The 13,509-nt window shown below is 37.2% G+C and overlaps 1 protein-coding gene across 1 annotated transcript; it reads right to left on the reverse strand.

Moving 5' to 3' along the window:
- Positions 1-8,324: 8,324 nt before the first annotated feature.
- Positions 8,325-12,916, reverse strand: LOC114280398 (beta-glucosidase 18). Its single transcript, XM_028222757.2, has 12 exons — positions 12,470-12,916; positions 12,326-12,392; positions 12,161-12,216; positions 11,987-12,062; positions 11,825-11,899; positions 11,661-11,748; positions 11,291-11,543; positions 10,362-10,477; positions 9,353-9,605; positions 9,155-9,257; positions 8,948-9,056; positions 8,325-8,780 (listed from the first exon to the last, which is right to left on the reverse strand). Exons 1-12 carry the CDS (start codon positions 12,635-12,637, stop codon positions 8,528-8,530), a joined length of 1,617 nt encoding a protein of 538 aa, XP_028078558.2. The 5' UTR covers positions 12,638-12,916; the 3' UTR covers positions 8,325-8,527.
- Positions 12,917-13,509: the final 593 nt, after the last annotated feature.

Here is a 13,509-nt window from a genome sequence, read left to right on the forward strand (position 1 = left end):
CCAAGTTTACAGGTCGCTCGAGCGAAAGAAGTCACGCTCGAGCGATCCCTCTCATTTTGCATGTCCGCTCGAGCAAGGAAGTCTACGCTCGAGCGGGGACCTTATTTTCAGAAAATTTGCCTAAGTGTTCCAACTCATGTTTTGACATCCTCATTGCATCCTAGGCATTCCTAAGCCTTAATTAAGCCATAGTAATGAGGTTTTGGATTAGAAACACACTAAGAAAAGAATGTACTAAGTTCCGAGACTGTAAGTGTGTGTGTTTCAAGCAATGTGATAAGAAAGAATAAGAACCAATGTAGTGAAAGCTAAGCCTTAATGGCCACTTGAATGTGTAATGATAAGACATGCTTGTGTTATATATTTTGTGATTGTAGGTCAAGACTCGAGGATTGATTGACCGCTTACTGGAACCACTGTGAGTAACGTTATCGTAAAGATACATTTATATGAAATTATGTTCCAAATGAAATGTGATAAGTTATGATTTCTAAAATGATATTTGTTTTCGTGAATGAATAGTCCATGTTTGAAATCTATTATGGCATCCATAGTTAGTCCTAAGTCATGGAAGACGGCATGAAAATGCGGGTCCATGACATACAAGTAATTACGAGATCTCGTTAGCCATTTCATTGTGGTGATATGTGTTTAATCGGTATCCGAAATCGATTACTCTAGTCGAAAGACGTTCTGTGATGTGTTCTATGGGATGTACCATTATCATGTTCTGATATGAGAATGATTATGTTCTGGTCTGTTTTCTGCTTATGATATATTCGGATTTCGTTCACTAACCCCTTTACCTTAATGTTATTCACTGGGTTTTAGCTCACTGTTTGTATATATATATATATATATATATATATGTATAGGTGAGCATTCTGGAGTTCGAGCCTGAAGGCTTTTGTTTGGATCTGTGGTCCGTTGTCAGCCAACCATTGTGCCTCACGTGGAGGTTCCCGAAGCGTCCTGTATTTAAGTTCTGTAGTTTTTGTTTATATAAGACTTGTTTTGATGTCGTTGGTTGTACTTAAAATACTGTAATGTGTGTGGGTATAATGTATGAATGATTTTTGATTATGTATATAAATTTTTAAATATTCTGTTCATATAAGTCAGCACAGCTCATTAGACAACTATATTTATGTATTTGCTTCCACTAGCCCCTTTAATTTTGATAATCTGTTCAGAGGCCTTCGGTAATCTAAGGATTACTGGCTGGTTATGATGCTAAACCTATAGGGGCGGGTTTGGGTCGTGACATTGCACTAAGCATAGGCCAGTAGGAAGCGCTGTGCGACGCAGTGGAAATGCGTGAAGAAAGTTACCACGTTCGTAAGCGTCAATACCGTTTGGCAGTTTCGTCATTTGGTGTTTAGCTGTATTTGCGTTGATACGTGAGAGAACGTAAGAAGAGAGCAGGTCCACGCGTCCAAGGGGAATGGACACTGAGGCGTGCGCAAAAACTATATAAACAGTGTTGTGCCTCCATACACAAGTCTAGAACATCTTCTGATCAAAGCTCACCTACCACTTTGTCCCCCTTCTCTCTCTTCTTCTCTTTCTCTCTTTCTGTGTGCTAACTTGATCGCTAGAGGGGTTTTCCGATAACCACCCACCGGGTAGCTCACCGTTGTTATGTTCTCAGGTTGAACGACGTCATCCAAAGTAACGAAGAGCTTGGACAACGAGGAGTACGAAAACAAGAGAATATTTGCTCCCCGTACAATTGATGCCGTCTGTGGGAACCTTTGACAGACAAAACCTTGTCCTCCAAGCTTTTCCGGTCATCTTTTATGGCAAACAACGATGACATTCTACTGTCTTCCATCGAAAGCATCACCCTGGAGTCCGTTCAGCGCAGAGATGACTTGTCCGCCATTCTGACGATGGCTAGTTTGGAGACCTTCGCACGAGGACTTTCCAAAGATGCGCGAGGCAAGCGTGCAAGGAGTTCTAGGCGCTCTATCGGTCCAGAAGAGTGTCACCAACACATACTTAACACCTAAAAGACAAGTTGAGAGACCAATATACCATAATCAAGAAAATGGCGATGGACATGGAGGCTATGAAATGCCAGATGAAGGGAAAGGGCGTTGCTAGAGTGGGAAACCACAGTAAGCGTGCGCATTCCCACCGTTTCGGCAGTTAGAATAGACGCCACACCCGTTCACTCTCTGTCACGAGAAGCTTTAGAGCTAGAGACTACGTCGCACCGGCAGCATCTCGCACGCAGGACAGCAGTTACCACTCCTCATGACCGACGATGGTGTCGAGATGTTCTCGCTTCGACCATTTGAAAGACTTGAGGGATATGTTAGAGGAGCGCGCTCGCCGACGGGAAGCGCAGAGAGTGTTTGCACTACAACAGCTAGCCCTTAGAGGGCGAGCCAAGAAAGAGGTCACCATGCCACCGCCATGCTTGGTGGCACCCGCGCCACCAGACAAAGCGTTGGCAAGGCCAAGCGCCACCATTTTTTCCATTGAGATAGAGAACATGCCGTTCCCCGCCAGGTTCCACCAGCTCAAGTTCATGCTCTATGACGGAAAGACTGATCCTTACATGTATGTGAGTCATTTCCGACAAGGTATGGCTGGACACAAGCGGAACGAAGCATTGATGCGCCTTATTTTTCCATTGAGTTTATGCGAAGGTGATAACAGTTGGCAGTGGCATTTGTCACCAGATTCAAGACAAACACCAAAATGCCTAGAGAAGTGACCATCTCTTGGGAGTAAAGATGGAACCAGACGACTCTTTAAAGATGTATAATGCTAAGTATTGGGGGACTTTCAACGAGACCCTTGATTGTCCGACCAACCTTGCAATCACTCAGTATAAGTGCGGTCTTCCGGTTGGATATCGACTGAGAGACTCGCTCACAATGAATCAATCGTTGACCATGGAACTGCTCATACAACACGTTAATGAGCACATCCGAGTTGAAGATAATGCAGCCGCAGCTACCGTGATGGCAACTTCGGTAGTAGAGGACAAGAGAGTAGTGGGAAAGGTTCACGTAGTCGGACAAGAGGATAGCCATGCAAACCACCATAGAAGAGATCTAGGGAGTTCGGTTTTAGAAAATGTTAGTAAAAAGGCCGAGGAAAATGGGCATAAAACTCGCGAAATATAAATAGCCGATCTATTTCCAGCACATTGCGCTCTGCCAATCTAAATTTTTGTTCTTAGTTCTATTTTTGTAACCTTTTTTGCCATTGGTGCAATGAAACAAATAGACCATTTTCTTGAAAATTGTTGTATTTTTGCCTCGCCAAGTGGATTTAGCACCGTCCAAGGGGCAACTGACGATCATCTTGATTAATTAGAATTTCTTACCGAGCTGATTTTGCTCGGCAAGATTAATTGGTGTTTTGTTCAACTTTGGATATCCTTCCCGGGCAGATTTCGCTCGGCAAGAGATTTGTTGATGGTTTTGGTTAACTTTGAAATTCCTTGCCTGGTTGATTTTGCTCGGTAAAAGGTTCGTTGATGGTTTTAATCAACATTGGAATTCCTTGCCAAGCGAATTTTGCTCGGCAAGAGATTTGTTGACGGTTTTGATTAACTTTGAAATTTTTTGCCGAGCTAATTTTGCTCGCCAAGAAATCTTACCAAGTTGATTTTGCTCACCAAAATGAAAGTTGGTGTTTTAATAAACTTTGGAATTCCTTGCTGATGCGGGTTTTTCTCGGCAAGAGGTTTGTCGATGGAATTTATTAAGCTTTGGAATTCCTTGCCAAAGCGAAGTAAGCTCGGCAAGAGAGAAACTTGGACCTTGCCAAAGCAGAGTAAGCTCGACAAGAGGAAAAGATAGGGTCTTCCCAACTTAATAAGTTCCCTGCGTATGACACATTGCACCCGGCAAGAGGAAAAATTAACCCTTGCAGAAGTAGATAAAGCCCAGTAAGCGGAAACTGGCCCTTGCCTAGAGCAGATTCAGCTCGACGAGAGGGAGAGTTGGTGATTTGTCCAAATGAAGTGAATTCCTTGCCTAGAGCAGATTCAGCTCAGCAAGATGTAGAATTGACGTTTTGTCCAACTAAAGTTTATTTTTTGGCCTGAGTAGATTTAGCTTGGCCATAAGAAGTGTTGGTGTTTTGTCCAACTAAAGTAAATTCTTTTGTCTATGTAGGTTTAGCTCGGTAATAAGAGAGAAGATGATGGCCTGTCTATCCAGTCAGACCTATTACCAAAGCAAATTTAGCTCAGCCAAAAGCAAATTGCTGTTTTGATCAAATGAATACCTTACCGAAGTAGGTTAGCTCGGCAAGGCAAAAGGTGAAAATTTGTTTGAGATTCACATAAAACTCTGGACATAAGAGTAGTACCAAGACACCAGAAGTAAAATTTTCCATTATTCGAAGGGCGAAATGAAATAAAGTCTAAGCATGGTGGCAATGCTTATCATGCCAAGCTCATTTTTTTTGCTCGGTTTTGGGTAAACAGCTAGCCCGGTTATAGGGCACGCGATTCTCTAATAGGTCACAACTCGTTTTTTGTGCAAGAAATGCATTTCGGCCTTAGTTCCACTCGGCTTTCGAGCTAAGCAATTTCTAACTCGCTGTATTGGAACCATGGTGAACAGCTCAAGCAAATAACATTACTCGAATGCTTAAATCTAGATTTTTAGCCCGGTATTTTGTACAGTTGCGAACTAGGGGCAACGTTAAATAGCTTGACACCAGAACTAAGGGGAGCTATGGCACTATATTTAGCAAAGCTGTGTAGCTCGGTTTTCCGAACAACGGGGCTGAATCTTTTACTTGGTTTAAACTACCACTAAGATGCCCAAATACCGTGGCCCTGACTTTAGCTCGGCATAGGAAATGTGGTTTGCAATTCAGTTCGGTTTTTGCGCGGGGGGTAACGTTTTATCTCGGCTTGAGAGCTAAAGAAATTTAGTCGATTCTTGGAACAAGTGTTGTTGCCTAAGAGGACATTAGCTTGGTATTGGAGGAAAAACTATATGTTCGGTTTTCAAAGCAGCGAGCTCGGTAACTTGATGGAAAGCACGGAGATGTTTTAGCTTGGCTGAGTGATCAAAATAGAGCAAGTAACTTGATCACCAATACATCAAAGAAGTAGATTGCTTCCAAAGTTTCATGGTGGGACCCTCCAAGAACACGTGACCGAGTAGAATTTCTTTCCCAGGACAAAACCGACTGATCAATGCAATAGGCAGCCTAATCTTTAGGAAGTGGGTCTGTCATGCATAAATTGACGAGGAACCTAATAACACAAGAGTTGTTCGGCCCTAAAACCAAACATGCACGACCGAGCTAAGTGGGTGTCATGCACAACCGAGCATGAATAGAACCAAAACATCATCACGACCAACCAACCAGTTTCCAGTACGCTGACCAGTATTAGAGTTGGACCAAAAGATTGATTTTTAAATCAATTTACATGCAAAATTGGTAACAATTTGAGCAAGCGCATGCATGGCCGAAAGAACAAACAAGTTGGGTGCAAGTCTAGATCCAAGCAATACAAGCACCCAGCAAAGTCAAAGAATACATGCATGCCATTACCATGCATGGCAAGCAAGGCATGGCCCACCAAACATTAACATATTAATTACTATGTTTATTGTTAAATAAGTGCACGGCAAGATATCCAGGTGAGGAAAATGCATTCCATGATTATGATATAAGGCTTGGCCCACCGAGCATTCCCTTTATAAAATTATTTAAGCTTTGAAAAATCAGGGCTTGGGCCCGCACTCATTCCACCAAATGCAAGAATGAAACAAATTGCGTCAGCAAAGGGCCGAGCTACACGGTTAGTGGTTAACACAAAAGTCGAAGAACATTTTGAAAATTTTTGAGCTACGAAGATTTGTGACAAAACTTGACCGAGCTATCATGAAGCTTGATGACAAACCAAGCTGAAATGAAAATTATACAAGAATAAAGTAATCCCAATCAAGTTACAATCGATGGGATTAAAGGGCAATTGAGTAGAATGGCCAAGCTATGTGTGTTCTTGAACGAGAAGTGTGGGCTGAGCTATGTGTGTAATTGAGGGAAATTTATACCGAACAAAAGACCGAATTACAAGTGGAATGGGCTGACCTAAGGATAGTTCGAGGTAATGGAACCATCCTCTGCATGGACCAAGCAACATTAGGCCGAGCTACGGTTGATTGGTTGGACAACTCAGAGTTAAGCCAATTGATGGAAGTTGGTAAACGGCCTTGCGTCGGGTCATGGGTAGCACGATAAGAGTCGTTGCGTGGCCCAATTGGATTGTGAGGAGGAAAACTTGACAATAGTACGCGTCAATATCGTTTGGCAGTTTGGCCAAATGTTGTTTGATAGTACTGACGTGTACACGTGTGAGTAATAGAGAGGGTAGTACAACCATGCATCCAGTAAAGGACGAGCAGAGTGATGTGCGCAGAGGCTAAACTATGCAGCGCCTCCATGCACAGGAGGGGAATTTTTGGTTATTAGGGCTATTTGTCTTTTGTCTTCTCTCTCTTTCTCTCTCTAAAAGGGTGCTAACTTGATCGTCAGAGGGGCTTCTCGGCATTACACCTGCTGGGTAGCTCACTGTCGTTATGTTCTCAAGTTATTCAGAGTGAAGCGAAACTTGGACTGTACAATATCCTTGCAAAAACACATGAATATTTTCTTAGTATACACACAATTAATTATTTTTTGTCCTCTCTTTTTGATGACATTGTCTCTACAAGTCCAAAGTGTTGAAAGTAAATTATTTACCCTCCCACAAATGAGGAAAACTTGTTTAGGGTTCGTTTAGAAAGTGGGTTGACTTTTTGACTTTTTAGCTATGAGGCTAAAAATCCTCGTTTAGAATAGGCTTTTCAGTTTTTTTGACTTTTGTGAGTGAAAAAATGAAATGATTATAGGTTAGATGTGATATTTTGTCCTATTTGATTAAAATAGCTTTTTTTGTACTATATAACTACTTTAGCCCAAACACTCATTCCAAATGGGGCCTTAATTTTCACATTTGTTTTTTTGCATTTTCTAGTAATTTTGGACCTAACTCAATGTTACCCCTGTTTAAAACGACGAGATTAACCATTGTGTGTTGAGAAGTATTAATCTCAAATAGTTTTTAACATGCTACTATTGCATGGCTTAAATTTCGTTTTATGTAGAAATTTAACATGATTAGTTGGAAGAGACAAAACAATGAATGGACAAGACTCTTGAATGCAACTTGATAAATATACTTAGCACATTTCCTCAAAATAACTATGGTATAAATTGTGTAATTTAAATAAATTAAACAAATAGATTTATATTTAATTAAATTGATTTACATAATAAAAAATCATAAATCTAACTCATATTAGAGATTACATTTTGATGAACAGCAATATATTTAACAAAACTTAAGGAAAAGAAAGCAAACTGAAACCTGTGTGATACCATAATTTTCTTAAAACAGATTCGCCGCCTCATCGTGGGTGCTAGAAGAGTGTCGGCATTTGTTTCCCAAAATACAACGGTATAGACTAGTTAACGCAGATGCACCTTTTGTTTAGCTCCATTGAATTGACAATGGAAGTACTCTCTCATACAAAAAGAAGTATATAAGATCAGACTGACTATATAGAATGGAAGCCAAAAATTATGTGCCTATGACCAAAGAGGAGGTCTCCTTTTATACACAATGGGGGAGAGAAGAAGAGTTTTTCCCTCACACAAGAAGTATATAGGAGCAGACTGATTGTATAGGATGGAAGTCAAAAATTTTGTGCCTATGACAAAAAAGGAGGTCTCCTTCACAATGGAAGGGAGAGAAGGAGTTTTTTTTTTGCAATAAATGCAGAATTCAATTTCTGCAAAATTGAAGAAGTAATGTATGAAAATTGATGGTGTAAATCATCATCTTAAGTGTATAAGTTACACACAACTAAAGAAGTAATACAGGAAAACTGATGATATAAATCACCATCTTAAGTGTAGAAGTTACACACAATAATATAGACATGTGTGTATATTTCCAGCCACCAAATAAACCTAGCCCAAAAAGATTAGGTTGATGGGCCGCCAATCCGGTGCAACCCAAACTTACCTCAAGCCTCATGATCCACAGACTCGGACCCAGCCTCGGCTTGGCCCGGGCGGGTGACAATTTTTTGCATAATCAACTTGGATCATAATTTTGGCCTAAACTCATCATTGAAGCATCCATAACTCACTTCTTTCGAAAAATTTGGATACCCTAAAAGGCTCATGCCCTTGTCAAAAAGTTTAAATACCCATCAAAACTTTCCTCTACAATCAATGTGGGATTGGTAGTTATATACAATTCCCAATATCTCATTCATGAGGTCAACTTTATGAAATAATTTCTTATTCAATTCTTAATGGTTTTTGATAATTCTTTTTGTGGTATAAAAATCTTATTACAAAGAATCTAAACACATTTAGTCCCACCTCAACCAATGATTAGGACTTACTTTAATTTCACATTAAAGTTACCATAAAATCATTTTTTCCAACAGTAACAACATGAAACATGAATAATACACAATTACATTTATGCTTGTTCGGCTTTTAATCCGGGTAGTATGACATTTTTGGTTCTGAATGATTGTTTTCTCGTAACTTCCTTGCTTTGGTGGCTACTATTCGTTAGGAAACTCTTATACCATTTAGCAGAAAGCTTTGGAATCCTTTTAAGAGTTTGACGATCAATGTAGTAGAGCCCGAACATCGGGCTGTATCCCTCTGCCCATTCGTAGTTGTCCATCAACGACCATACAAAATAGCCACGTACATCAGCACCGTCCCTATCAATAAAAACGACGCATCTTCAGCAAATCAGATTGTTGAGCTTTAAAATATTTTGACAAAAAAACATTTTGCGTGTTTCAGAGCGAAGCACGTTTTTATAGTTTTAGAGAATGCTAACAAGAAATGGTATTTTGTTGAGTGAATTGAGTGGTAATAGTCTCACCTGATTGCTCTGGCCAAAGAAGCAAGGTATGCTTTGTGAAATTCAATTCGCTTGTCATCGTGCAGCAACTCCTGCACTTGTACATCTTGCTTTCGTGGCGGTGAATACCCTGGAATCAAAAAAGAAAATGTAATTTTTTTTCTCTGTTTTTCTTCCTTTTGACATTTTTGGAACAAGAAGCAAGCACAATTGCGCCATTTTACTCACCATTTTCCAATATATACATAGGCATATTGTGATATCTTTCCTTAACGTAATTGACAATCTCCTCCATACCCCTTGGAACTACAAAAAATCTTGGCATCCCAGTCTGTTTCAAAAAAAAAACACATAAATAAATAAATGACAGTTATAAAAAAAACTTTAAAACTAGAGCATAAATTAAAATTTTCAAAAACTTCATACTGGATCCCCAATTGGAACGCCATTGCGTTCAATGGTAGTGTATACAAAGCCTCGGATAGGGCGGTCTCCGCCAAGGATGCAACTGGAATGAATGCAGTCCTGGGCATAGAAAGTTGAATAGTGGTTAATGCCAATGAAGTCGGTACTGCCTTTTACATACTCTGTTTCCTCTGCAGAGAAGGTAGGTAATTCATTCCCATGGTACTGCCTCATTTCTGGAGGGTAATCTCCGAATACTATGGGATCAAGAGCCCTGTTTCACAACATATAACCAGCTTCTCACTGAATAGATCAGACTAGAATGTAGCAATTTTAACCTTTCTTTGGTTATTTTACTTCTAGGGTTAATTAGACTTGGCACTCGTGATAGTTAACTTTACGTCTTTACAATTTAAGTCAAGTTGTAATATCAGTTTTTCTATCAATTTACCATTAATAAGGCTAATGAACTTTGTCATGCCAACTAAATGTGATTTTTTTCCATCTTATTAGCATTTCTGCACTTTTATCAAAATCTCACTTAGTCTTTATACTTTGTTAAAATCTCACTTTGATTTCTTCACTTTTAATTTAACTTTAACAGTACATAGACAAAATGACAATATTATAATTTTACTAAAAGTATAAAAAATTGATTGTTAAAATTGAAAGTAAAAGGATCAAAGTAAAACTATGGTAAAAATGAAGAGATTGTAAATTTTTTTCCTCTCAATATGCTGTTTTATTTTATTTGATCTTATTTATTTATTTTCTTATTTTGTTTTTCATTTAGACAATATATAATGTATTGAAAATCTCAAAAATCAAAGGCCAAATAATCACAACAACCAACCATCTGACATGTCCCATACAAATAAGGTCAATTCAACACCAATCAATTATTGAAATGGCTTACAGATCATAACATTATATTGAGGTCTATATGTCATTTTTGTGGGGTCATTGTGACAGAAAAAAAAAATTAATTATTAGACTGACATATTTATTCATGAAAAATCATAGAACTTACCAGGCAACATTAAAGGCCAAGGCCCTATTTACAGCATCGCGATCAAACTCATTTTCATTCAGTGGTTCATACATCATCGCGCTTACCACAAGTCCTATCACTCCCTCCTGTTTCGCCTGCATCACCACCCTCATTTTCCCAAATTAGATGATCAAAAACTCCAACTTTGTGGCTTAAACTGAGCAATCCAAGTTTGACTTGAAAAATTATAGAGTTTGTGTGGTATAATTTCAAATTTGGTTAGAATCTACGATAAAATTTGTTAACTTGAATTAAATTCGGACAAAGGTTGAGTATGGATTTTCACAATCTAAATTTTATTGTTAATATATATAAATTATCTATAATAAACATGAAATATATAAATTACATATTATTTTATCAATGCTTAGGTTAAATAATATTGCAGTGTAATATATTGATACACACAACTCATAAATTATTTTTTCCTTTTTATTTTCAACAAGTGCAATATATTATGTTTGGTTGAGTTTTTAAAATTTATTTTCATTTCTTTTTTTTTTTTTTGAAAATTAGAATCTAGTTTGATAAAAAATACAAAAAAAAAAAAGAAGAAAGAAGATATTTTTGCTTTTTCAAAAATTATTTTTTCCCAGGAAAGAGAAAAGTATATGAAAATAACGAATTTTTGTAATCTTTTCATTTTCTCACTAAAATAATGGAAGTTTTTAATAGTTTTTTGAAAAAAACTTCAATTTTTTTTTTTTGAAAACTCAATCAAATAATTTTTTTAAAAATTTGGGCAACCCAATTTTTGCCCAAATTCTTTTAATAAAATTCAGGCTCGTGCTCGAGCAAAAAATTTGGCCCAAAGCCGGGTCGAGCAAACTATTATAAATACTAAAATTGAGTCTAAACTAACCTGAACACAGCCAAGTTACAGCCTAAATTAAACACTTATTGATTACCTGATAACTGTCGCGGTAGAGCTTGGCAGCCTTGGCATGGGAGAGTAACATGTTGTGCATCACGGTGAGAGGCTCTACATCAGAATTGCCCACAGAACAATTCCCAAATGGCTCTGAACAATGAGCTGGTGGATAATGCCCCCTTATGTATGCCATATCCGCAAACAAGTTTGGTTCGTTGATTGTAACCCAGTACTTCACTCGATCGCCAAAGATCTTGAAACAAGTCTCGGCATAATGGACATAATCTTCCCTGTACCAGCACAATACAAACACTCTCTGGGACTTATTTTCTTGGAAAATTTGGACTGAGAAAATCGGTTAGGAAATTATTGTGACAGTTTACAAGAAAATGAGAGTTGGGCATTACTGCATTTGGGGACTGAGCCAAGACCCATATCGGACCTCGAGTTCTTGGGGAAAATCATGATGGCATATCGTCACAAATGGCTCGATTCCTGCATTGGATTTGAAGAAGGTATGAGAATAAAATCTAAGTCCAAACACAGCGTGAAGGAAAAATTTGCAGAGTACCTTTGTGTAAGAGAATGTCTAATATTTTGTTGTAGAATGAGACCCCAGCTGCATTAATTTCACCAAATCTACCTCCTGATGAATCTCAAGAAGATCATTAAATCAGGTAATTTTGGAACTAAATAGATTATCAATAACTGAAAGATTAACTGTGGGACTTACTAGGGAGAATTCTGGACCATGAAATTGAGAATCTGTAGGCATTTATTCTCATAGAATGCATTATCTCAATATCTTCCTGCATTAATCAGAACAACATGGAACCTTTCTTTATCTCTTATTTTTCAAATTTTGAGTGAACAAAATAAAAATAATAATAAACATAAAATCACAGACCAGGTAACGATGGTAATGATCATCTGCAATGTCTCCATTTTCTCCATTTACACTACCTGATAAAATATTTTTTAAAAAAAAAAAATAATAATAACTATGAAAATTCAGGCATGTTGTGAGTAGCTTAGTTTTTATTTTATTGAGGATTTGGGTGATTGTTCAGACCTTGCCTGTGAGTGAAGACATCCCAGTTGCTGAGGCTCTTACCATCTTCAAGAAAAGCACCTTCAATCTGATGAGACAATGATATGAACAAGTCTTGAGACGATGCCACAAAACAGGAGAGCATTAAGAGTCAAAAAGACTTACTTGATATGAAGAAGTGGCTGTTCCAAAGAAAAACCCATCTGGGAATTGAGATCTTTTTATGTCTTCTTCATCTTCTTTTTCATTAAAGTTTCTAGATAAAGAATGGGAAGTGGAAAAACAGAGAAAGAGAAGAAAGCAGAGAGAGAACTGAGAACCGTTCACTTTCATTTTGGCTACAACTTTTTTTTGGTAATCCAAATTACATCTTTGTTGGTACCATTTATTAACCACATGGAATTTTTTATTTTTATTTTTTTTTTAGTTGTCTTTTTGTTTTAAAACATTCATTATATCTCGAGATTATTACCTTTCAAAATTTTTAATGATCTAATAATTTAGTATTTTAAGATTGAAAAAATTGAAACAAAAGATCTTTGGCCTCTAGTATGGGGAAAGGGTGTGGAAGCATAAGAAAGTGGAGTAATTTGTGATGTCGAATTATTGTCTAGTTTGAATTTTTCTTTGCATATTTGTTTAAATACATATATGGGAATAATTAGAAAAAAATTTATGAAAACTAATTTTTTATTTGAATAATTTTATTTTATAATTCAAATAAGTTAAATTATTTGCTTTGTATAATAGCATAAAAGAGAGTAATTAACACATTCAAAACTCATATATAAAAATAATATCATGCGATTCAGATTTCACAATCTGACATGCCTAAAATTATTTTAATATTAAAAATAAAAATAAATAAAGTTATGAAAATCCTTTCGAATCTTTAAATTATTACTGTTTCTTGATAACATAAGGCCCACAACTTAAATAATCTAAATTATTTGGATGATTATTATTTTATTGAAATATTTTATGTGTACAGTATTTGACTTAATAACATTTCTCATTAAAAAAAGTGACAAGTGGGGTATATGCTCTCTCCACCGTGAATTAAAGGATTCTTCTAATTAAAGTTATAATAAAAATATAAAAAAAAAAAGCCTGCAAAATGCTGTTCCTTTTTCTAGGGATTCAGCAAATAATTACAATATTTTATCGTAGTACAGCAGTGTGTTTTTTAGAGAGTATGAATTTTA

The sequence above is a fragment of the Camellia sinensis genome, chromosome 8, assembly GCF_055761805.1.
Source record: "Camellia sinensis isolate YWXY chromosome 8, ASM5576180v1, whole genome shotgun sequence".
Classification (NCBI taxonomy): domain Eukaryota; kingdom Viridiplantae; phylum Streptophyta; class Magnoliopsida; order Ericales; family Theaceae; genus Camellia; species Camellia sinensis.

What these genes read in the sequence shown, in the direction of transcription:
- LOC114280398 (XM_028222757.2), bottom strand. Translation starts at nt 12,637, where the DNA reads ATGAAAGTGAACGGTTCTCAGTTCTCTCTCTGCTTTCTTCTCTTTCTC. An exon ending in ATCATTACCATCGTTACCTG is followed by an intron (nt 12,063 to 12,160) that starts GTCTGTGATTTT and finishes TGATTAATGCAG; the next exon opens with GAAGATATTGAGATAATGCA. An exon ending in GCGTTCCAATTGGGGATCCA is followed by an intron (nt 9,258 to 9,352) that starts GTATGAAGTTTT and finishes TTTTTGAAACAG; the next exon opens with ACTGGGATGCCAAGATTTTT.